The 23,088-nt window shown below is 41.2% G+C and overlaps 1 protein-coding gene across 1 annotated transcript in view; it reads right to left on the minus strand.

The window, feature by feature from the left end:
• TMCC3 (transmembrane and coiled-coil domain family 3) overlaps positions 1-23,088 on the minus strand; it is a 121,994-nt gene that overhangs the window by 16,535 nt on the left and 82,371 nt on the right. The window contains 4 exon segments of the mRNA XM_021006441.2: positions 2,409-2,509; positions 2,512-2,543; positions 6,300-6,786; positions 6,789-7,194. Coding sequence (XP_020862100.1) covers positions 2,409-2,509; positions 2,512-2,543; positions 6,300-6,786; positions 6,789-7,194 — 1,026 coding nt within the window.

Below are 23,088 nucleotides of genomic sequence, written 5' to 3' on the forward strand. Positions count from 1 at the left end.
AGTCTATGATGTGTGTGTGTGTGTGTATACACATATATATACACACACATACACATGTATATATATATATATATGTGTGTGTGTGTGTGTGTGTGTGTGTATACACACATAAAAAATACACACACACACACACATATATACATATGGGAACAAAGATGGATAGGGCAGAGAGAGGAAGAGTGAAATATCCACTGTGAGCATGGGGGACCTTGGATGTTAATCTAAGAAGTTTGGGCTTTATTCTGTCAGTAATAGTAGGAAAGCATTGAAAGTTTGTGAAAGGGGGTGGGGGATGGAAGGCATGTGGTCCAAGGGTGGCTTGAGACAAAGGGACCAGTTAGGAGACAGTGACATTTTCCTAGGTAAGGTCAACAGGGAGCCTGCATGAAGAGAAGGGGAAATGAGAATATGAAGGAAGGGACAGATGTTAGGTCACAGAATCACAGAGCTAGAGTTGGAAGAAATCTTCATTAAGAGATAAGGAAACTGAGGTATAGATTTGCCTAGGGTCACACAGCTAATGTGTCAGAGGTAAGATTTGAACCCCACCCCTCCTTGCCTTCAGGCCTAGTGTCCTATCCTGCTATTCTACATGAGAGGGAACAGACATTGTGTCATTCAATGGAGAGGTCCAGGAGGCAGTTCTGATGTGTTTCTAGAACTTAGGAAAGAGGCTGGGACAAGATAGATAGATTTGCCAGTCATAGACACAGAAGTGCTTGAAGAATCTGTGGGTGTAGGTGAGATTTCCAGGGGATTAAGAGTAGAGAGAAAAGAGGGTCAAGGGCACACCTTTGGGGACTCTTACCATCTATAAAATGGAGATAACATTTTTCATGGAACCACCAGATACAAATACTGTAAAAGCTAAAATGTCCTAAAAAGTAAGCTTCCTCTTTGAAAAGACCTCATAGCTCTGCATTCAGACTTGTCCTCTATTAGGAAACATTATCCATTAGTCGGCAAACGTTTATTAATTATCTACTATATGCCAGGCACCAGGGATACAAATGTAAAAACAAAAACCAGTACCTGTCCTAAGAGAACTTACATTCTGATGGAAGGATCAGTCTAAATATGGCAATTAATCTAACTCAGTCCAATCCAGCAAGTATTTATTAATTGTCTACTGTGTGCCAGATACTGTGGATATAAACATATTTAAAAAAACACACAAAACAGTACCTGCCCTCAGAAAGCTTATATTCTGATGGAAGGATTATTCTAACTATGTCGATTAATCTACCTCAGTCCAATCCAGCAAGTTCAATATTTATTAACTTCCTACTATGTGCTAGGCACTAGGGTTACAAAGACAGAAAGGACACTGTCTTTTGCCTAAAGAGGGTGACAATCTATAACAAGACTTGCAGTATCTTCTACCAATCTAAATCTTATTCATTCTGTAAGGCCCAGCTCATGTCCTGCCTTCTCCATGAAACTTTCTCCATCCCTCGCTCCTGTTACTTTCTCTGAACTCTCAAGAACTATGAGGAAATACTGTCTTCCAAACTGCACTTCTGGCTCTATACCACCATCTGACAAATAAACACAAGGCCAAGCATTTATTAATTGCCTACTATATGCCAGGCTATATTTGGCACTGGAGATACAAAGAGGAAAAAAAATCCTAAAATAAAATAATCTTTGCTCTCAGGGAGATATTAGGTCTGGCATGGTTTGATAAGGATTTTAAATGTGTGCCAGGCTCTTCTCTCCAACTAGAGAATAGGGTCCTTCAGGGAAGGGATTAGATCACTCCTTCCCCCAATTTTTTTGTGTGTATATTTTGTCTTCCCTGAATGAATGAAAACCCTTTGAAGGTATCTTAAATGCCTAGAAAAGGAACTAGCATATAGTAGGTGCATAATAAATGCTTCCTAGGTCATTGATCCTTCTATTTGCAGCTACACTAACAGAGCCCTGTACACATGGTGGATATTCAATAGACATTTGTTTACCTGATCAAAACAGATGGGTGCAGTGGTTGTCTCTCTAGAAAGAATGAATTTCTACTTCCTGTCTGACAAGGGGGGGAGGAAGTATGTATTGAATGAAGGTAGGGGTTTTGAAATTACGCTCCCATAATCATGCCCCTTAGGGTTATAAAGGAAAATATTTCACTTTCTTTAGGGAAGTTAAAGCTTGTGCCTATATCTGAGTCAAGGAAGAATTTCTAAGTGTCTAGTCAATGGAGAAAAGGTTGGAGTGAAACATCTCTTAGTAGAGAAGTAGGGGGCTGCAGACACAGAATGTTGCATACCCTGACATGTATACAGTCTCTTTATTATCTAGAGAGGGTTCCAACGTAAGGAGAGGAAGATGAAATATCCAGAATCAACCATGCTGATAAAACAAAGGCATCAATGAAACTAATTAAAAAAAAAATAGATCATTAAGGGTTGTACCTGAACATCTCGAGACCTTTCGCAGGCCTGGTAGGCCACCTTCTCTTCTATGCTGGCGAGTTCTTGCTTCAGATTGGTGGTCTCATGCTGGTGAAGATCGTCAGGTCATGCAGCTGATCTTCTAGCCTCTCATACCTTTTCAAAAAAGTGAAATCAAGTGTGAATATATCTTTTTTTGGAAATGTCTTCACGTAGTACAATTACGAAGCCAATGCAGGCCTTTGAAAAATTCCACCTGACAAAACAAAGAACAAACAAAACAAAAATTAGTCACTTAACCCCACTTGCCTCACAAACCAAACAAAAATTCCACCTGAAATCGCTCCAGTAACCTAAAGAGATGCTAAGCTTACTCTCTCCTGATTAGAGACAGCCTTTTCCTTTAACAAATGGAAAGATGAAATGGAAAGGAGGGAGGGATGGAGATCCAGCTACAAAAAAGAGGTCTGCTTGACCACCGGACCATGTTGCTAGTTAAGACTTGTTCTCCTTGGATGGGAGAACCACGCTGGATTACACAGAAACCAGACTCTGCAGGGTGTAAGGAGATGACTGTTCTGATGTCTCTTTGTCCTGCCTCCAGAGATTTTAATTTACACCAGATCTTACTTTTTCTTTCTCCTTATTTCCAGTCTCTGCCAGACTCCTCTCACTCCACTAGAAATCTTATCTGGAGGGGCTCTTTCTGCTCAAATGCCAAGCGGCCATAATGAAGGAAGGAGCAGATTTCATCAACTAATGCATGTTGCCAAGGTTGGTGTGAATAGAAGAATACCTGAGGATGTGTTTCAGGATAATAAAAAGGCCACATCCTGCTGGCACCCATCTTGGTTTGATGTCTGCCCCTTTCTTTGCCATTTGCTAAAAGGAGTTTCACTGTCATGGATCTCACATATCATAAAGCCAACTTGGGTTTAATTCCCGAGTGTAATCACCTCAGTCTAGTCCTAACTACTCTGAAACTCGGTCTGCTGTCTTGCAAAATGCACACCATAAACCTTCACAAGGATTACTAAGAACCTTACAAAAGATAAAGGATATAAAACAATTTTACAATCTGAGTAGATATTAGCTAGTACTATCATTACTGCTGAGTTTAACCTGAGCTTTGGCCTCAAAGATGATGGAGCTCATTTCAAGATTTTATAGTATCTCTACCCAATCTGAAATAAACTATTTGGAAATTGGGCCAAGGAGAAATCCAGCTTGTTATAAAAGACAGACTGCTCATCTCAATATATGGAAAACATTTCAAGGTCTCACAAATACTGGTGCAAATTTTTTTTTTTTGGTAGGGGAGGAGGGATAATATCTGTGACTTCCTTGGTTCAAAGAATTCCCAGTGTGCTAACTCTTTTCACCACAGATCAGTATTCTAAGAGCATACTGTATTCTCTTCAGAATACTAAATTCTGTACATCTATTCATCTGTGTTTTAAGAGAGTAGCCTGGGAGCATGAGGAGTTAAGTGACTTGCCTGGTATCATACAGTAAATAGATGTCAGAAGGCAGAATTCGAACCTAGGTCTTCCTGATTCCAAAGCCAGACTGGCATCCATGATGCCGTGATGCCCATAATATCAATTATATTTTTCATACTTTAGATCATATTTTTTCATGTTTAGATTGTAAGCTCCTTGAGGGCAGGGACTGTCTTTTGCCTCTTTTTTGTATCTCTAGTGCCTAATAGAGTACCTGGTATATAGTAGGGGCTTAATAAATGTGTAATGATTATTGATATATTGACTGACGCTCTGGAAAATCAAATCAAACCTACTGGTTGTGTGTGTGTGTGTGTGTGTGTGTGTATACACACGCTCAAGTGTACAAAGACATATGTGATGAGCAGTTTGTTTATATCAGGATTTTTTTTTAAAAAAATAGCTCTTAAAACTAAAATTAAACCCCACTCTTGGGGGTTAGAAGATTCACCTCGTAGGCTAATCACAGTGAGTACGGTGGAAAGCATTCTGTGTGGGAGTTGGGACAAATCTGGGTTTGAACATCTCCTCAGACACTCAGGTCACTTTCATGACCATGGCTATTACTTTAAACTAAGCCTCAGTTTACTCATAAACTGAGTTTACTCATAAAGTTCATTCATAAAATATGAATAATACTCATAGCATTTAATTTATAGGTAGAAGTGAGGCTCAAATGAGGTACTCTATGGAAATAATTATAGATAATATATTACAGATGAGATATTCTATAATATATGGAAAGTGCTTTGTAAATTCTAAGATACTACATAAAGTCATCTACTCATATTGTAGTTAGTTTTGATTTTTGTCTGAATCTTATGTTGTAACCAGTGCAGGGAACTCCCAGTGTGAAAATTCCCTCTACCAATTCTGACTAGTAGCTGATCAATACTTTATGGTCTCTTAGAGAGCTGCCTGGGACAATGAGAGGTTAAGTGACCATTTGGCCAGTAGGGGTCAGAGTCAGAGTTCAACCTGCCTCTCAAAACTGTTAACTACTGATCCCATGTCAGATTCATGAGAATTGAGGTAGCTCAACGAATGGATAAAAAGCTAGCCATGGAGTCATGAAGACCTGGGTTCAAGTCCCATTTGATACATGCCGGGTGACTCTGAATAAATCATTTGCTCTTCAGTGTCCCTAGGTAATTCTTAAAGACTTTGTTGGAGAATATCTGCCAGTGGGAACTAAAGGGGGGAAGTTTCCTCATTCTGAAGGAATCATTTCCCCATCCCCTCAAGACTTTTACTGTTATTCCCCATCAGGATGTAAATTTTTGTTTGTTTGGTTGTTAGGGGTTTCTTTTGGTGGGGGAAAGACAGGGAAAATCCTCAGGGCCATCTCAGTGCCTGGCACACAATAAGAATCTACTAAATAACTGGTAACCTGAATTACTTTTTTAATTTAATTTTTTTACATTATTTAATTTTAAAAACATTTTGCTAGCATTTATATAGAGAGCTTTAAAGTTTGCAAAGTTATATGTTACCTCATTTGATCCTCACAACCTACCTGGCCAGGTAGATACCATTACTGCCCCTGTTTTATCAATGAGGAAATATTATGAAAAATTTGGAGGTGACTTTGGGGAAGAGATGGAAGGCGATAGGACCACAGATCTAAAAGAGTTAGAAGAGACCTCAGAAGCCATCTGATCCAGTCCCCTCATTTTAACAGAGGAAGAACCTGAGCCTGAGAGAAGCAGAGTGTCTTAAAAGGTCTGATGATTTGTCATGATCCCAGAAGGCACCAAGTCAAATACAACTTGCCCAGAGTAAGACAGGGAGTCAGTATCAGAAGGTGAATTCGAACCCATGTCATCCAAATCCAAAGTCAGTGCTCTTTCCACTGTGGTACCACTGGAGACACATGATCTCATGCTCTCCCTTCCCTGAAATAACATGTATGCATACATTAATGTAAGATTTTTGACATTTTTAAAACCTATTTTAAACTTCAATTAATTTATTAAATTAAAATTTAATGAATTTTAGGTATAAAAATTAAAATTTAAAAGTATTTTAAATGTATTTTTAAAAGTGAAATTTAAAATATTTTAAGCATATTGAAAACACTGGGCTAGGAACTTAAAATGAATGCATATGCCTTGAAGATTTTAGGAACACATAGCATTATGTTTGTACAGAGGTAGACAGACACACACACACACACACACACACACACACACACACACACACACACACCCCTCCCTCTGTATTGTTTCTGTCACAAACGAGGGACACTCTCAGAAGCATGCCATCTAGAAAAGGACTATCCCCACATATCCATGGAAACCATCCCCATCAGAACATCCTTTAACAAGGACAGGCCCTCTGCGATCACGCACACTCGCCCTGTGAATCTATTCGTCTACTTCTGCGCACAACAGAGAGTGGCAGACAATACCTGTACCGTTCCTCTTGCAAGGTCTGAGAAATGAAGCTGTACTCTCTTTTGAACTGCCCCTTTAGAGATTCGATGTCCTCTGCCAATTGAGTCTGGGTTTCCTTAATCTCCTGCAGCTCCTCCAAGATCATGGCCAGCTTCCCCTGGCTGCTCAGCGCGTTTGTACCACCGGTCCCAAAGGACTGGTTGCCATTACTATCCGCAGAGCCCGATGTGCCGCTGGAGCACTCGTCGTCACTACCGTATTTTGGCTTGGTCACGATGGTGGCGCTGCCCCCGTAGGCTCTAGAGCTGGCCTCTGGCCTGAACTCTTCCAAGGAGCTCTTCAGGTGGGCAATGTTGTCTGCACTGCCAAATTTGTTTCGAATCAGATTGGCAAACTCCCTGGACTTGTTGAAAACAAAGACGGGCGGCGTCAGGGAGACCCCGGGCACGCCCGACTTCCCACCGTCCGTCCCTTGGCCTGCTGGCCGAGATTTACCAGGCCATCTTTCAGGCTGTCCTTGGCGCTATCCTTGGAGGCGCGTGAGGTGCCGTTCTGTTCAATCTCCCTGAGCTTCCGATGGTACTGCTCCAATTTCTTCTGGAGTTGGGCGATGGAATGGGCGGACTTCTGATTCTTCTTCTCAAATACCTGCTTGATGCGTCCGGCCTGCTGCTTGTCCGCGCTGTTCACGAGCTTGAGGTATTCCGCCACGTTCCCATCGCGGGATGTCTGCTCGATCCTGATCTGTTCAGTGACCTTGAGAATCTTCTGTCTCAAGCTGTCAGCCGTGAGCTTGACCTTGTGAAAGTCCAGGATGCCATCAGGGACATCAAAGTTGAGGTTGGTGTCGGATCCCCCACGCCGGATGTTAAGGGGAAGGCTCAAGGTGTTCATGTCATGCCTTTCCACCTGAAAGAATAAAAAATAAGATGACTGCCAATAAAAAAAAATGTTTATTTTATCCTATAAAACAAATAAGATACTTTAAAAAATAACAATTGATAATAAATATGAAATAAAAATATTTTTAAAAATAAAATTGCTTTTTTTGTTTCCTTCCTCCCCCCACACTTTAAAGTTACAAAATCACATTAAAATGTACATAATCTAACGAAATCAAAGTCAGGGGGTTCCAAATAGTCAATAATAAAAAGAGTATGAGCTGCTAGCTACCATCAGAGCTCACTTCAGGACAGCCTGTGTCCTGCCTTCATCAAGGTGTGTTCACCGAATGATTCACTGTCTCAGTGTCTAATCAGGCTACAGCTACTGGTCTCAACAGAAGAAAGCCATGAATGAGAATGAGGTCACCATCCAGTGTGGGGCTTTTCAAGGTGCCCAGGTAACTTGGATCTTTGCCCTTCCCACTGATGGAGAACTTTGACACCCACTGATATGAGTCAAACTACAGAGAAGGGTGGAGAGAAGAAAGAAAGAAAAAAAAAGCCATGTAGATTCAAGTTCCCAGGGCTATCAGTGCCAGGAAGTTTGTTTTCCATAATGGACTCTGTAAACAGAGTGGTGAAGTAATGTGATAAAGTTAGGTTAATTAGGATAACTGAGTAATACAAATACACTCTTTAGAAAGTGAAAATAAGAGAAAACTCAATGGGTATTTCTTATCCAAGTCAACCAGAGTGACAACACTATTTCTGTAGCAGGTCATTTATTTCAGACAAAGAATGGATCTTAGGGTCTCAGGTAGCTGACAGGACCTCCAAGGTCATCTAGGTCCACTTCCTTACTTTACAGATGAGGAAATTGAGGCTGAGAGATGTGAAATGAATTGCCCCAGGTCACACAGGTATCAGGTGTCAGAGGTGAGTCTGAGCTCTAGAACTGAAATGGGCTGCTTCTCTCCCTGACTGCTGAAAAAGTTAGTCTTAAGGGAATGATTGAGCATCCCAAAAAGGTGATGATCAGTCCCACAGAAGAAGCATATTACAATGGACAGAAGTGCTGGAATTGCCCAAAGACACACAACTTTTCTGAACCTCTGTTCCCTTGCCTACAAATGAGGACACTGGATTATGTGATTTTTGAGGTCACCTTTCCACTACTAAATACCTGTTCCTGAACCACATTTTATTGAACTGTAAATCTTTAACTATGATGGGGCAATTAGGTCTATGCTACTAGGTGTCAACATGGGGGTGGGGTACAAGGTTCCTCTTCTGACCATGGTTCTCCACCAACCATTCTTGCACCTCACATTTCTCCACTGGCCCTATGCCATGACTTCTCAGTCACTCTGATTCCATCTTCTGGCTCTGGGATGGGGATGCATGTCTCCTCCTGAGTTAATCTTCCTCCACCTGCTGCCTCCCAAACTATTTCAGTGGTTTGGGTAGCTGGAGAGGTGAGGGTGGTCCTGCTGCCAGTTATATAGCAGGGTATAGGCTACCCTCTCTGGAGGGCACATGCTCTCCCCAACTTGCATAATTATTCCTGAATTTGTCCTGCATACCAGAATTCCTCAGTCATAGTTCCAATGAATTTCAGCAAAAGTCTCCAAAGAAAAAAGACAACAAAATATAAGCCAGATCTTATCTGGAAATAGTAATCCCTTAAATCAAATTAAGAACTGCCCTCAGACACAGCTTCAAAAAGAATCTAAGAAGAGCTAATACATTTAAATGCCATAGATTACCTTTTGCCAAGGGGCTGGTCGATGAATGAACCTAGCATTGAAATGTGACATTAACATAACTACCATGGCAATGCATTTTTGCATGACTTCACATGTACAGTTGATATCATATTCCTTGCCTTCTCAATGGGTGGGAGGAAGGGAAAGAATCTGGAACTCCAAATTTAAAAAAAAATTGTTAAAAATAAGTAAAGGAAAAAGCAAGAAAAATAATGTTATCATCAGCCTTCCATGTTTCAGGGCTCACCAGCCTTTAATATTCACGCTTAATATTCAGTTCTTAAAAATATTTTAAAACACCATAAAAATATTGTGTTTTATACTGAAGAGTACCAGGTCACACACTGGGTCACTGGTGGCTCAGATGACTTAGAAAGATAAATTTAATAACAATCTCTCTTCCCACATACCATGGATTTTTCCACGAATATGAAGCATAGTTCTGCTGGCAAAGACAAGACAAGTGATGACCAGAATGGAAAATGGAACTCACATGGGAATGCTGAAGCACTCAGGGGGTGGGGGAGGCGTAAGAAGACAGATCTAACCCAACAAGATAATAATGATCTTATTATTAAAAATAGGGAAATAAAATATAATATAATGTAAAATGAATAATAGAAAACGAAAGGGAATAAAATAAGGCTTTATATAGCACCCAGCATGGCATTTAATAAGTAGGGGGTGGGAAGAAGCATTTATATAGCACCTACTGTGTGCTAGGCATTTTTTCCAAATATTATCTCATTTCATCTTTGCCACAATGTAGAAGCTGTTATCATTTTACAGTGGAGGAAACAAGGCAAACAGAGGTTAAGTGACTGGTGCAGGATTACACAGTAAGTGTCTGAGGCCAGAAGCACTACATAAATGTGATTTATGATTGCCACCAGAGGCAGCTGGTGGTACGGTGGATAGAGTCTGGGATGGGCATGGAATCAGGAAGAATTAAGTTGAAATCTGTTGATGAGCCCTCTCAATGAGCAAGTGAATTTATCCTCCATTGATATCACAGTGAAATTGGGGAAGCCCATTATCAAGAGTGACCATTTTTGAGCAGCTAGGTGTAGATTTGCCTAGACTGGAGAATTGGCCCAGATAATTTCTTAGGAGCTCCATAAATCTAGGAAGATGGGTTTTTCCCCAACCCCCAAATAATCAGGAAACTGAATGCATCATTGAAGAATCCCAGAATTCCAAGAGTCATGTATGGCCCCATTTTTTATCAGTTACACCAATAGTGGTTTGGGCCACCCAGTATCTGCCATGGCTCAGCTTATATGAGGCTTCCTACAGAAGTCTTACTCATCTTCCCTCATAGTGAGACCACTCTCCCTCTTCAAGGATAAGCTTATCTCCCTCCCCCAGTAGAATGAGAATTCCTGGATTGCATGGACTTCCATTTTTATCACCAAACAGTGCCTGGCTGATGCTTAATAAAGACGTTTCCTTTTTTTTGCATTATATTGACCCAAGATAATGTCATGAGATAGTGGGATGGAAAAAAAAACTCATTGAACTCTTGGATTCAGGAGCCTTGGGATTCTTATCTGGATACTAACACAATATAGTCAAAAACTCTTTGCAATCAGAGGACCTCAGTTCAAATCCTGACTTCGATGATGTATGTGACCTAGAGTCAGTTCAGCTACCTGAGCCTCAGTTTCCTCATCTGTAAAAGGAATGGGTTGAACTACATGACCTTTGAAGTCCCTAACTCTAGATCCACTGTTGAGACAACAGGGCTCCCACTGGGCATTGGACTTAATGACCTCAGTTACTAAATGAGCATTTAGTAAGCTCCTCTTAGGCATCAGACACTGTACTCAGGGCTGTGGATACAAATACAAAAGTCTCTGCCCACCAAGAGCTTACATTCTAAATCTGAGATTCTTAGCCTTTTATATGATGGACCCCCTTTGACAATATGGAGATGCCTACGATCCCCTTTTCAGAATCATGTTTTTTAATACATAATATAAAACACACAGGATTACAAAGCAAAACAATTATACTGATATTCACTTAACATGGTTTTTTTAATGGAATTCTCAAAATAAATCACATTTAAATCAAATTCAAATAAATAAAACTGATCTCAGATTAAGAATCTCTGTTCCAAATTCATCGTAAACTTTTCAAAGCCCTGGATTTCTACCAAAGAGGTACTTTTCAACATGGGTTCATTTTGTTCCTTATTAGCAGCCATGTCCTTCTCCTCTGTCCACACCCCCAAAAAAAAATTTGGCTTGGGAAAGGCTAAACTATTGTTGACATGCAATTTGTCTACACAAGAAATCAAGAGTTAACTGGCCAACTCTAGAGCATGGTCTTCCCTATCATTATATACTCACAACTGCCTTTAATATAAACTGGAATTACAGACAGGTGGCCAGTGATAAGAAGATAAGCCATGAAGGTATCACATTTATATCCATTATGAAATCCAGATTCAGCCCTTGGCTCAAAGGATCATGGATTTAGAGCTGAGGTCTTCTCCTACAACTACCTTCTTCTCCCTCAACTTACACACTTACATACACACACACACACACTCTCTCTCTCTCACACACTCTCTCTCTCTCTCTCTCTCTCTCTCTCTCTTTACAGACAAGGAATGAGGACCCATGGAGGTTCAGGTCAAGGTCACTTAGTCAGTAAGTAATAGAGGAAAGAAGCAAAAACTTGGTGCTTCCATCATGTGGAAAATGGAGATGGAGTGAAGATGGATGGGGGGAGGCAGTAAGATATAGCAAGAGCATGGTCCTGGAATCAGGAGGCCTTGCCTTTTGGGTACCTTCTCCTCTCCTCTGCCCCACTCCCTTTTCTGCATTGTCTTCTGTTAGATTACAAGCTTCTTGAGGGCAGGGCCTATCTTTGCTTTTATTTATATCCTGAGCACTTAGCACAGTGGCTGGCATAAAGCAGGTGCATAGTAATGTTTAAAATATAATAAATAAATTGTGTTCAAATCTAGGCTGTCTGATATAAACTGTATAACCCAGGGCCCTCTATGGGTCCCAGTTTCCTTATCTATAAAAGTTTTAGATTTATGACCTTTTAAATTTTTATTTAGTATTTCCTTTTACTCAGTTATATGTAAAAATGATTTTTAACATTCATTTTCAAAACTTTGCGTTCCAAATTTCTCTCCCTTCCTCCCGCTCCATCCCCACTCCCCCATTGAGAAGGCAAGCAATTCGATACAGGTTATGCACTGTAGCCATGTAAAACATTTCCATAATATAGACTTATGACCTTTACAATTGACTGGAAGCTCTGTGAAGGCAGAGAAGGTTCACAATCACAGACTTAAACTCAAACTTCCCTGCCCCATTAGCCAAGCACTGTCAATTCTTCCTCCCCTGCCTCTCTTGTTCCCTTCTCCCCTTGGCACAGCCATCACCCAAGTTCTATTCCTGGACTATTCAATAGCATAATTGATCTCCTTGCCTCCAATCCATCCTCCACACACCTGCCAAATTGATATTCCTAAAGCACATCTTCTGAGTTCAAAACTGGTCTCAGACAAGTCCTAGTTGTGTGGCCCTGGGCAAGTCACTTCACCCGGTCTGCCTCAGTTTCCTCATCTGTAAAATGAGCTGGAGAAGGAAATGGAAAACCACCCCAGTATCTTTGCCAAGAAAACCCCAAAGAGGGTCATGGAGAATCAGACATAACAACAGAAACAACAAAAACACATAGGGCTCCCTATGGCCTCTAAGATATTGGAAATCCCAGGAGTGGAGAGGCCACCTCCGACATGAGGCCCGTCCTAATCAGGCCAGTTGTTAGCACCCACCTTTACCTAAATTGCTATTATAGTACCCATTTTACAGATGAAGACACTAGACACAAGAAAAGTTAAGCAACCTTATCCACACTCCCCTCACCATCCCTGCGACTTCCTAAACCCAGCTGTAGCAGACCACTCCTTCATCTCCCCCTATTTGAAAGCAAATGCCTTCAGGGTACAGAATTTGGCATCATTCATTCATTCACTCATTCATTCATTCATTTGAGGAGTCACGAAGCTCTTAAGATTTGAACCCAGACCTTCCAGATTTCAAGCCCAACACTCTAACCTCTCCATTATTCTGCCTCTCTGCTCTGTACACAGCAGATGCAAAATGTTCTGCCAATACCGTCTCACTCTTCCATCCAAGAAGGCAAATGCCTGAAGAAACAGCCCATTCCTCGTCATCTCTCCCTCCCACTAGCCCTGCATTCACTCTGTAAAGAACCCAAGTCTACACACACACACACACACACACACACACACACACACACACACACACACACACACTTCCTTAGACACGGCTTAGTCACCCCAGCAGGAGGCCTGGGACACCTCGCTCAGACGCCAGCCACAGCTCATTCTGGGACTGTTTCCTCCGCCTGGCTCCTGCCCAGAATGGGACAGGCATTTCAGAGGACCCAATGCATTTACTCACCAAAGACTAAAATGCAAACAAACAGAAGACGGCTATCTTATAGACATCCTTCCCTCACCCCCCATTACAATGAACCCCACCTAACACAACACTCCTGTTGGAAGGGAGCCTGGTTCTCCCTCCCAAAACTGCAGAGCTTCAGGCCAGAAGGGAATCAGAATGATGTTATTCATTTTAGCTCCAAGATAGAACTTGTACAAGGCTCAGGAGAGGGAGGAAGGTGCCAGCATCTTCAAGGGGCCAGATCTCACGGCCCACCCCTCGCTCTCAAGGGCACCAGCACTCTCAATTTCACTTCTCCAGAATCTCTGGATTTAGTCCCCCTCTCCTCCCCCTCCAGCCTTCTCTCTGGACTCACTCCACCGACCCCCCTAGCTCATACCCTCATTATCACTCTGGGTTGACTGCAGGCTTCCTAGCTCGTCCCCTGAATCCTATCTCTCCCCTCTACACTCTATCCTACAGAGAGCTGCCTGATTCTTATTCCTAAAGCAATCTCGCCTTGGATCAATTAAATACTGTCAGGGGCTCTATCGGGCCTCCAGAACAAAACACAGGCAGACTCCTCTTCAAAGCCCTTCACCATGGGGCTCCAGCCTACCTTACCTGTCTTTCCCTTTTCTCTGCCCTCAGCCACCTATCTGTCTTCCAGTGACACTGACCCCTTCCTTCCCTCCTTATCATCTGCCTCCCTGCCTTGGCATAGGCTGGAGGGCATTCCATGGCTGGGATGTCCTTCCCCTCCTCACCGCCAACTCCTAAAGCCTTGGCTACCTCAAGGGCCACCCCCCCACACACTCTAGTTCTCCCAAGCTGTTAACACCCCTATAATTAAATGCAATACATACAGTACACAGGTTTGTGTGTGTGTGTGTGTGTGTGTGATACAGATATAGGTATGTGAGTATATATGTATGTGCATGTGCATATATGTATGTATGGTATGTATACATACTTATATAATATAATAACATCAGAATATAGTAGTTATGTATGTATACATACATGTGCATGCATATACACATGTGTATACACATATATGTGTGTGTGTGTGTGTATATATATATATACGTTCTCATATGTGTGTATGTAAATAAAAGAGATACTTTACTTATTTGTGCATATATGGACTCTCCCTGCCTCCCCACAGCAAAGCTCCTTGAGGGAAGGACCTGTCTCCCTTTTGAATTTGCATCCTTAGGGCTGGCCCAGGGGTCCTTAACCCGGGATCCATGGATAGATTTGGGAGGTAGGAGACAGGAATCTGTGACCTTGGACAGAGAAAAAACACATCTTTATTTCAGTACAATTAGTTCTCTTTGTAATCCTATATATTTTATTTCATGAATTTATAAAACATGATTTGGAGAGGGGGCTCAGAGGCTTTACCAGATGGCTGAAGGGGATACATGACAAAAAAACAAAGGTTGAGAACCAGGGCAGAAAGATACATAGTAGGTGTGTCATAACTGTGTGGAGATCGCCTGACCTAAACCAATCACAGATAGAGAAGTGCTCCTTTTCCAGGCTCTTCTATCGTGGGATCTAAGGAGGAGCCTGATACCTGGACTAGGGGTCAGGAGTCCTGGGGGCCCACTCCCAATCCTGCCACTCCCAACGTGACTCTGGGGTAAAGTCGCTTCCCTTGGCTAAGCTCCAATTTCCTCCTCCATGAAAATGGGAGGGGGGGTCATGGAGGCAATGTATGAATTCTCTTGAAAGTCCCCCTTTGGGGGAAGCTTTACTTAAATAGAAACAAACCATTTGATCTAAAATGATGGGGAGGGTAAAGCGTTCTAACACTGTGGCCATTTCTAACGTCTACCCTCAGGCAGAACAGAGGACCCAAACCCTGCACTGGCTGGCTTTGCTCTGAGGGCAGAGGCAGTCAGATCAATAAAACTTCCATTCATTGGGTCATTGATTTAAAATCAGGAGCGGACTTTACAGGTCACTGAGTCCAATATGCTCATTTAACAGATGTGGAAACAGGCTCAGAGATGAATGGTATCCCCCAACGCGACAAAGATAATGAGGGACAAAAAGCAGAATTTGAACCCTAGGCCTACTTCTAAAGTCAATGTTCTTGGCCCTTTATTCTCACTAGAAAGATAGCATGACGGTGGGATGGATACTTGGGCGGATTTGGAGTCAGAAAAACCAGAAAACAAATCCCTCTTATGACCCACAACTGCTCTGTAACCATGGGCAAATAATTTAATTTCTTGGTTTTCTCATCCGTAAAATAGGTATAATACAAAGCACAGCACTTTTCATAAGGTTCAAATAAGATAATAGCTAACATTTATATAGAGCTGCAAAGTTTGCAAAGTGCCTTGTCTGTATTATCTCATTTGATTCTCAAAAAAAAAAACCCTAGAGGTAGACGCTATTATCATACCCATTTTACAAATAAAGAAACTGAGGCTGAAAGAACACTTTGGATGGATAGTATTAAGGTCACACAGAACCCTCAGATACCAACTACTCCAACCGTCTACATTTTACAGATGAGGAAACTGAGGTATTGAAGAGATTCACCCAAGGTTGCATATGTAGTGTCTGAACTCAGATTCTCTGGGTTTGTGTGTTCATAGTAGGTGCCCACTGATCGAGAAAGAGCTAAGCAAACATGCAACTCAAAAAGAAAACAAATGAAGTTAATACAACCCCAATGAGTGGCACGTTATCAGTCTTTTAAAGTACTTAAGGTTCCCCTTCTCATGAACCATATTCCTTAAAATTCAGAAGGAATTATTTCTCTTTGTCAAAAAAAGTTTTAGTGAGGAGTTGTTTTCCATTTAAAAATCATGAATATTATTAAAAATATCAAGCATATTTAAAAACATTAAAATTAAATATTATTTAAAATATATCACTAAAACATAATATTGTATCGTTAAAAATATAATATTGTCATTTTTGTTATATTAGCACAGCCCAGTCATCAACACTGAGTAGTCTTTCTGCTATTTATGTAATTTTTAATTTCTTTAAGTAACATTCTGCAATTGAATCTATTTAAGTATCAAGTATATTTTGGTAGACTGACTCCCAAATATTACAGAGGATTATTCTGAATGGCATTTCCCTTTCTATTATTTTCTTCTTATTATGTAGAAATGCTGTTGATTTCTGCAACTTTATTTTATAACCTGCAACTGCTGAAGCCATTCATTGAATTCGATTCTTTGATGATTTCCTTACTAAGTAAACCCTTACTATCATTAGCAAATAGGGGTGGTTGAGGTCTCCCCTTTGCTTATCTTTATGCCTTGCAGTTTATTCTCTTGCCTTATTGCTACTGCCAGCATTTCTAGAATTATATATAAAATAATACCAGGAAGAGGGAGCACTCTTGCTTTACCTTTGTATGTACTGATCAAGCTTCTAATGTAAATTCACTGTAATATGATGCTTGCTTTTAAACAGGTACTTTCGGGGTCATTGTTTTTTTAAATCTCCCTTCACCTGTATTTTTTAGAATCAGTAATAATAAGTGTTGTACTTTGTTAAAGGATTTTTCTATATTTGTCAAGATAATCATGTGAATTTGGATGCTGTTATTTTTAAAATGATGAATTTATGTTCTGATGAACCATCCTTGAAACCCTGTTATAAATCCAATTTGGTCATAACAAACTATTTACTTAGCAGTATTTTTTGTAGCATCAAAGATCTGGAAACAAAGTAGCTGTCCACCAGCTGAAGAATGACTAAACAATATACACAGTGGTTCCTCCTATTGGTTCTAATTCTCCTTTACAACGTGACTGATGTGAAAATATGTTTAAGAGGAATGTATATGTAGAGCCTATATCATATTGTGCGCCATCTTGGGGAGGGAGGTGAGAAGGGAAGGGGAGAAAATTTAAAACTCAAAAGCTTATGGAAGTGAGTGTTGAAAATTAAAAATACATAATAAAAATTTTAAAAAACCGTAATATATACAATGACTACGACAGCATAAATAAAAGACTCACCACAACAAAATGACCTAAAATAAACACTGCCAAACCACAAAGAACATGTGTGGCCACAAAGAAAAGCTATTCCTTATACTTCCAGTGCTGAGCAAATCCAGGGCGGGTCATTAATATTTGTTGGCTGGTTGATTGAATGAGGCCTTGTGATGGAAATGTTTTTTCCAGGTTTTTCTTTCCCCTCAATTCTGTGCAAAGGGGTAAGATCCCCAGATGTGGAACATTGCAGAGTGCTGATTCTGCTTAACGTACTGATTGATTTTACTGAAATTTTTTCTCCTCTTTTTTATGTTTTCTTTTAAAAATTCTTTGTTACAAGAGATGGCAATTTGGGAGTGAGGAGGGATACGGGGTATAGTTTAGAGCAGGGATGGGAAACCTGCAGCCTTGAGGCCACATGTGACCCTCTAAGTCCTGGGGTACAGCCCTTTGACTAAATCCAAACTTCACAGAACAAATGCCCTTAATACAAGGATTTGTTCTGTAAAACTTAGACTCAGTCAAAAGGCCTGCACCCGAGGACCTAGAGGGTCACATGTGGCCTCAAGGCCGCAGGCTCCCCATCCCTGGTTTAGGCAATGTTAAAATAAAATGTTGACAAAAATGTCTTTAAAAAAAAAAAGATGTTTGGCCCCAAAGAAAAGATACGACAGGAAGATACCTTCCCTACTTCTTTGCAGAGATAGAAGGTCCATGAGGGTGGAACATTTCATATCATGTCAGATGCTCTTACTATATTGATCAGTTTTGCTGATTTTTTTCCCTCTTCTATATTTCCAAGGTTCTTTGTTAGAAAATGGGCTGGCTCTCTGGGAACAGGTAGGGAAAAGGATGTAACAAGAAACTTAAGCAATGTAAAAACAAAAGACATCAATAAAAATCTAATTTTCAAAACCCTATTAAAATACAAAATGGGTTTTTAAATAAGGAAAGAAAAGCCTGGAAAAACGTTTCCATCACAAGGCCTCATTCAATCAACCAACCAACAAATATTAATGACCTGCCCTGGGTTTGCTCAGCACTGGAAGTACAAGGAACAGAAATGATAAACAGGAGAAGAAAAAGAGGAAGGAATTAACAACTAGAAACTTCTGTACCCTGGGAAAGTACCTTGAGCAACTAGCAACAATAATAGAGAGCTAGCCCAGAAGGGAGGAAGCCCTGAGTTCCAGTCCAGCCACTGCAATAGGTTGGCTGTGTAACCTCAGGCAAGTCATTAGCCTTGCTCAGCGCTCCCTAACAACTCTCTAAAAGTATAAATTGCGGCACCAAATGCTATTCTGCTAATGGCAGTGGGCTCTTCCCCACCTGGGAGTTCCCTATACCAATGAAATCTAGGGTCTAGTCTCTGTCCCTGCTTTTATTTTTTAACTAATGAGCTCTCATTCGTGGGCTACTGAAGTGCTCCCTTACTCTCATAGTTTCAAACCTTATCAAAAGCCCCCACTGGGGTGCCAATGTTAGAGACTAATGAAGCACTATCCAGGAGGATTAGCGGTTTGTATGAATGCATAATTAGAAGACTCACAGTTGGACAGGACGTGAGAAACCATTTAGTCAGAGCACCTCATTTTAGGGTGCCTAGAGAGGTAAGGCAAGTAATTGACAAAGTAATTGAGTGGCAGTGTCTGCATTCGAATTCAGATCCCCCAGCTCCAAATCCAGGTCTCTTACTAGTTTTGTGACCACAGGCACCTTGCTGATCCTCAATTTCTTCATCTATAAAATGGGCATGATGCTACCTGTGGCACTATTGACCTAGCAGGGAAGCTTTAAGTGTTTTTGTTTTGTTTTAATTTTGTTTTTGTTTTTGCTTTAAGTGTCTGAATGAGATCACTGATTTCAACCACATCAAATGAGATAATATTTATATATTGCTTAGCATGGTGTTTAATAGATGCTCGTTCCCTTTCCCCTCCCGGCATATGGTGCTGCCTCAATGGGCAGAGAAGGGAGGGAAATGTGAGGAGGAAGGATGGAGGACTGGACCTGGGCAGGACTTAGACGGAGAAACAGGGAAAGGAGCCTTGCAGAGGTCTGAAAGTACATTTATAGTGAGGGACCAAGGAGGGAAAAAAGGTCTGGGTACCGTGTGTGAAGGTGTGTGAAGAGCTCCTAGGTGGTCTAACAAAAAAAAAAAAAAAAAAACACATTTTCTTGGGAAGATGCCAGGTAAAAGGTCCCCTTAGGCATACCCTTCACAAACAGGTAAGCACAAACTGTTTAATAGTTGAGAAGTGACCCCTCTACAGACATTTTGGTGCCCAAGAATACCAAATAGCTCCAAGGAAACCATGGAAAACGGCTTTACAAAGATATCCTGAAAATATGCCTGCCCCCACCCCCAACCTCGCATGCGCATATACCCTTAATATGATGGCAACTTAAAACAAACCTTGGGTCACTGGGAAAGAATGCTTGGGATTCTTCTCTCATTTATAAAAAGCTCAGCATCCTGCCTAGTTATACCAAAAATGGTTTTTAAATGGCATTTCTTGGTGCTTGACGCAAAGATGACTTGGGAGATATGAAAGGCAGCTTGGTATAATGGCTTTGTAGTTAGTAGACCTAGGTCTGAGCCAGGCTGTGCCAAGCATAGAGCACTAAGCCTGGAGTCAGGAAGACCCGAGTTCAAAGATGCTTACTAGCAGTAAGACCCTGGGCAAGTTACTTGCCCTCTGTCTACCTCAGGTTCCTCAACTGTAAACTGGGGATGATGATAATACCATCTACCTCCCAGGGCTGTTGTGAGGATTAAATGTGGGAAAATTTATCAAGCGCTTAGCAAGTGCCTGGCACACAGTAGGCAATTAATAAATGTTTGTTTTCTTCTTTTCTCATCTGTAGAATGGGTTGGAAGAAATGGCCTCTCAGGTCCCTTCTAGCTCTCAGATCCACGGGCCAATGGACTGCCTTTTCCACTTTCTAGACATCGAGTGGAGCTCCTGAGAAGGGCCAATGGAAGGAACAGAGAACTGAACAGGCTGAGAAGGTAGGGATGGCTTAATAAGATCAAGCGCTTCTGATAGGCTGTAATTCCATTTTCGACGTTATGCAAGAGGGGAGAGCCGTACATCTAGTTCTCTCACATGGCAAATGTCCAAGTAACTCCAACATGAGCGCACACGACATGCCACGCAGAGGGTCTCCATTTAACGTCTATCAGTTGAGCAACACTTCAACACAATGAGTGCTCATTTGTTTGGGCAAAGAGGATTTCCTTGAAGGGGGCCCTACTCTACGGTTACAGTACACTCTGAACCTGTAAAGAAGTCCACTCTGTACAGTACAGGAATTGAGTCACTGCTTTCCCCAGAATGATGCCATTTCTTTTCTCTTCCTACTTGTGTGCATAATGGTGATAAAGGAAATTGGATGGGCTCAAAAGCTTCATTTCTTGGAAGCAAACATAATAATAGTCATAATAATTACTCAGCCATGTGGATCTGTGGTCACTCGGATAAGGTCGGTCTTTTTTATGAACAATACTTTCCCCCAAGCAAATCCCCAATGAATAGTGTCAAGGAGCTTGTGAGGGGAAAGGCAGGACAGTCATTCAAATACCACTCCCCGACTCTTCCAGTATCAGAAAGCAACAATCTTCATGAATTGTTGAATGTTCCCTTAAATGTCTAATAATAACAATAACAACAACAACAATAGCGTTCATATACTGCTTTATGGAGAAGGAAATGGCAAACTACTCTAATATCTTTGCCAAGAAAACCCCAAATGGGGTCACAAAGAGTCCAACTGAACAACAAAGTGCTTTAAGATTGGCAAAGCATTTAACAAATTACCACATCTTATGCCCTCAACAATCCTGGAAGGTAGGTGTACCTATCCCTGTTTTACAGATGAGGAAACTGAGGCAGACGAAGTTTAAGTGACTGGCCTAGGATCACACAACTAGCAGTGAGGTGAAATCTGAAATTAGGTCTTGCTGAGTACAGCTCTCTTTAGCCAATGCTCTGCCTTCCCACCTCTTTTTAAAGCCCTGATTCTACCTCCAAGTTCTAAGGCATCTACCCCCACTTCCTTTGCATTCAACGCCATGACTGCTTCACAACCAGACACAGTTACGGCCTCTTCGCCGGTTACTATGTCCAGCTCTTCTACATCTCTATCCAAATTCTATTTAAAAAGCTTGCCCTTCTGTGATCTCTATCAAAGGGCACAAAATGCCCTGCTGCTGCATGAACCCTATCCAGTGTCTATAAAAAGTCTTGCCCCGCTATCATTTCCATAAAAATAGTTTTTTGAAGGCACATGTCTGGAGATGTCATTCCCCTACTAAAAAAGCACCAGGGGCTCCTGAGTAGAGGATAAAATCCAAACTTTAGGTTAGCCCCTAGGTGACGCAGTTGATAGAATACTGGACTTGGGAGTCAGGAAGACCTGAGTTCAAATCCAGCCTCAGACAACTTCTACCTCTGTGATCCTGGACAAACTGCTCAAATGCTCAGCCTCAGTTTCCACATCTGTAAAATGGGATAATAATAGCATCTACCCCACAGGGTCGTTGTGAGGATCAAATGAGATATTTGTAAAGTGCTTTGCAAACCTCACAATGCTACATAAATATTTCTCCTCTTCCTTCTCCTTCTTCCTAATTTTTTTTTGGTTAAGTGACTTGCCCAGAGTCACACAGCTAGTAAGTGTTACATTTCTGAGGCTGGATTTGAACTCAGGTCCTCCTGACTCCAAGACCAGTGCTCTGTCCACTGAGTCACCCAGCTGCCCCAAATTCTTCCTAATTTTCCTGCATAATTTCACATTACTTCTCTTCATGCACCAGCCAAACTGGACTTCTATATCTTCCCTGACATCATCCCACACTCTCACGCCTTTCTGAATTCCCTCAGTGTGTCCTTCCTACTTGGAAGGTTGACCTCTGCCTATTGAAATCTTTCCTTCAGTCATTCCTCACGGAATGACATCTTCCCTTATTCCACAGCTGAAAGAGTTATTTTTCTCTGGCTCCTATCACTTCCCAACTTTTTGCCATATGGTGCTTGTGTGCATTTGTTATATTGTGGACCCTCTCCTCCAGAGGAATGTAAGCTTCTGGAAGGCAGGGATCATTTAATTTTTTTTTCTCTTTGTATGCTGAATGCCTGGCACAATGTCAAAGGCCAACTCTGTCCATGAGGCAGAAACCTCAAGCATGTATATCATGGATACTTAATAAATGGAGAAAGTAAGAAGGCTCCCAGATGAAGTAATAAAGCAAGGAGGTTTCAAAAAACACTAAAATATCCCTTACCAGCAATTATGGTAGGAAAAAACCCCATCTCAAATCTAAAACAAAACAAAAACACAACACCCTAAAAAAAACCCAGAAAAGGGTGGGTTCCTAAGGATTGGAGAATAGCTAAATAAATTATTGTATAAGATTTGAGTCTAATTCTGTCACAAGAAAAAGCAAATAAAAGGAATTCTGAGAAACTTGAAGGTTCTATGTGTGTGAGTGGGTAGGTGATAGCTCTGGTGTGAAAAAACAAAAAGCCTCAACTTAAGGGGGGAAATCCTATTCCATCCTCCCCAGGGCAGTCCAACTTTAACTATTTCCATCAAATCACTATTAGCTCCCTTGTAAGGACAAATGAATAGAACTTTGTGCCTCAGGTTTCCAATAATCTGATGTTTTCCAATTTAAGTGCACCACCCAAACAGAAAATGTATCCCAAGCACTGATGGAAACTTTAATTAACAA

The sequence above is a fragment of the Phascolarctos cinereus genome, unplaced genomic scaffold, assembly GCF_003287225.1.
Source record: "Phascolarctos cinereus isolate Bilbo 61053 unplaced genomic scaffold, phaCin_HiC Scaffold_1;HRSCAF=81, whole genome shotgun sequence".
Taxonomy (NCBI): domain Eukaryota; kingdom Metazoa; phylum Chordata; class Mammalia; order Diprotodontia; family Phascolarctidae; genus Phascolarctos; species Phascolarctos cinereus.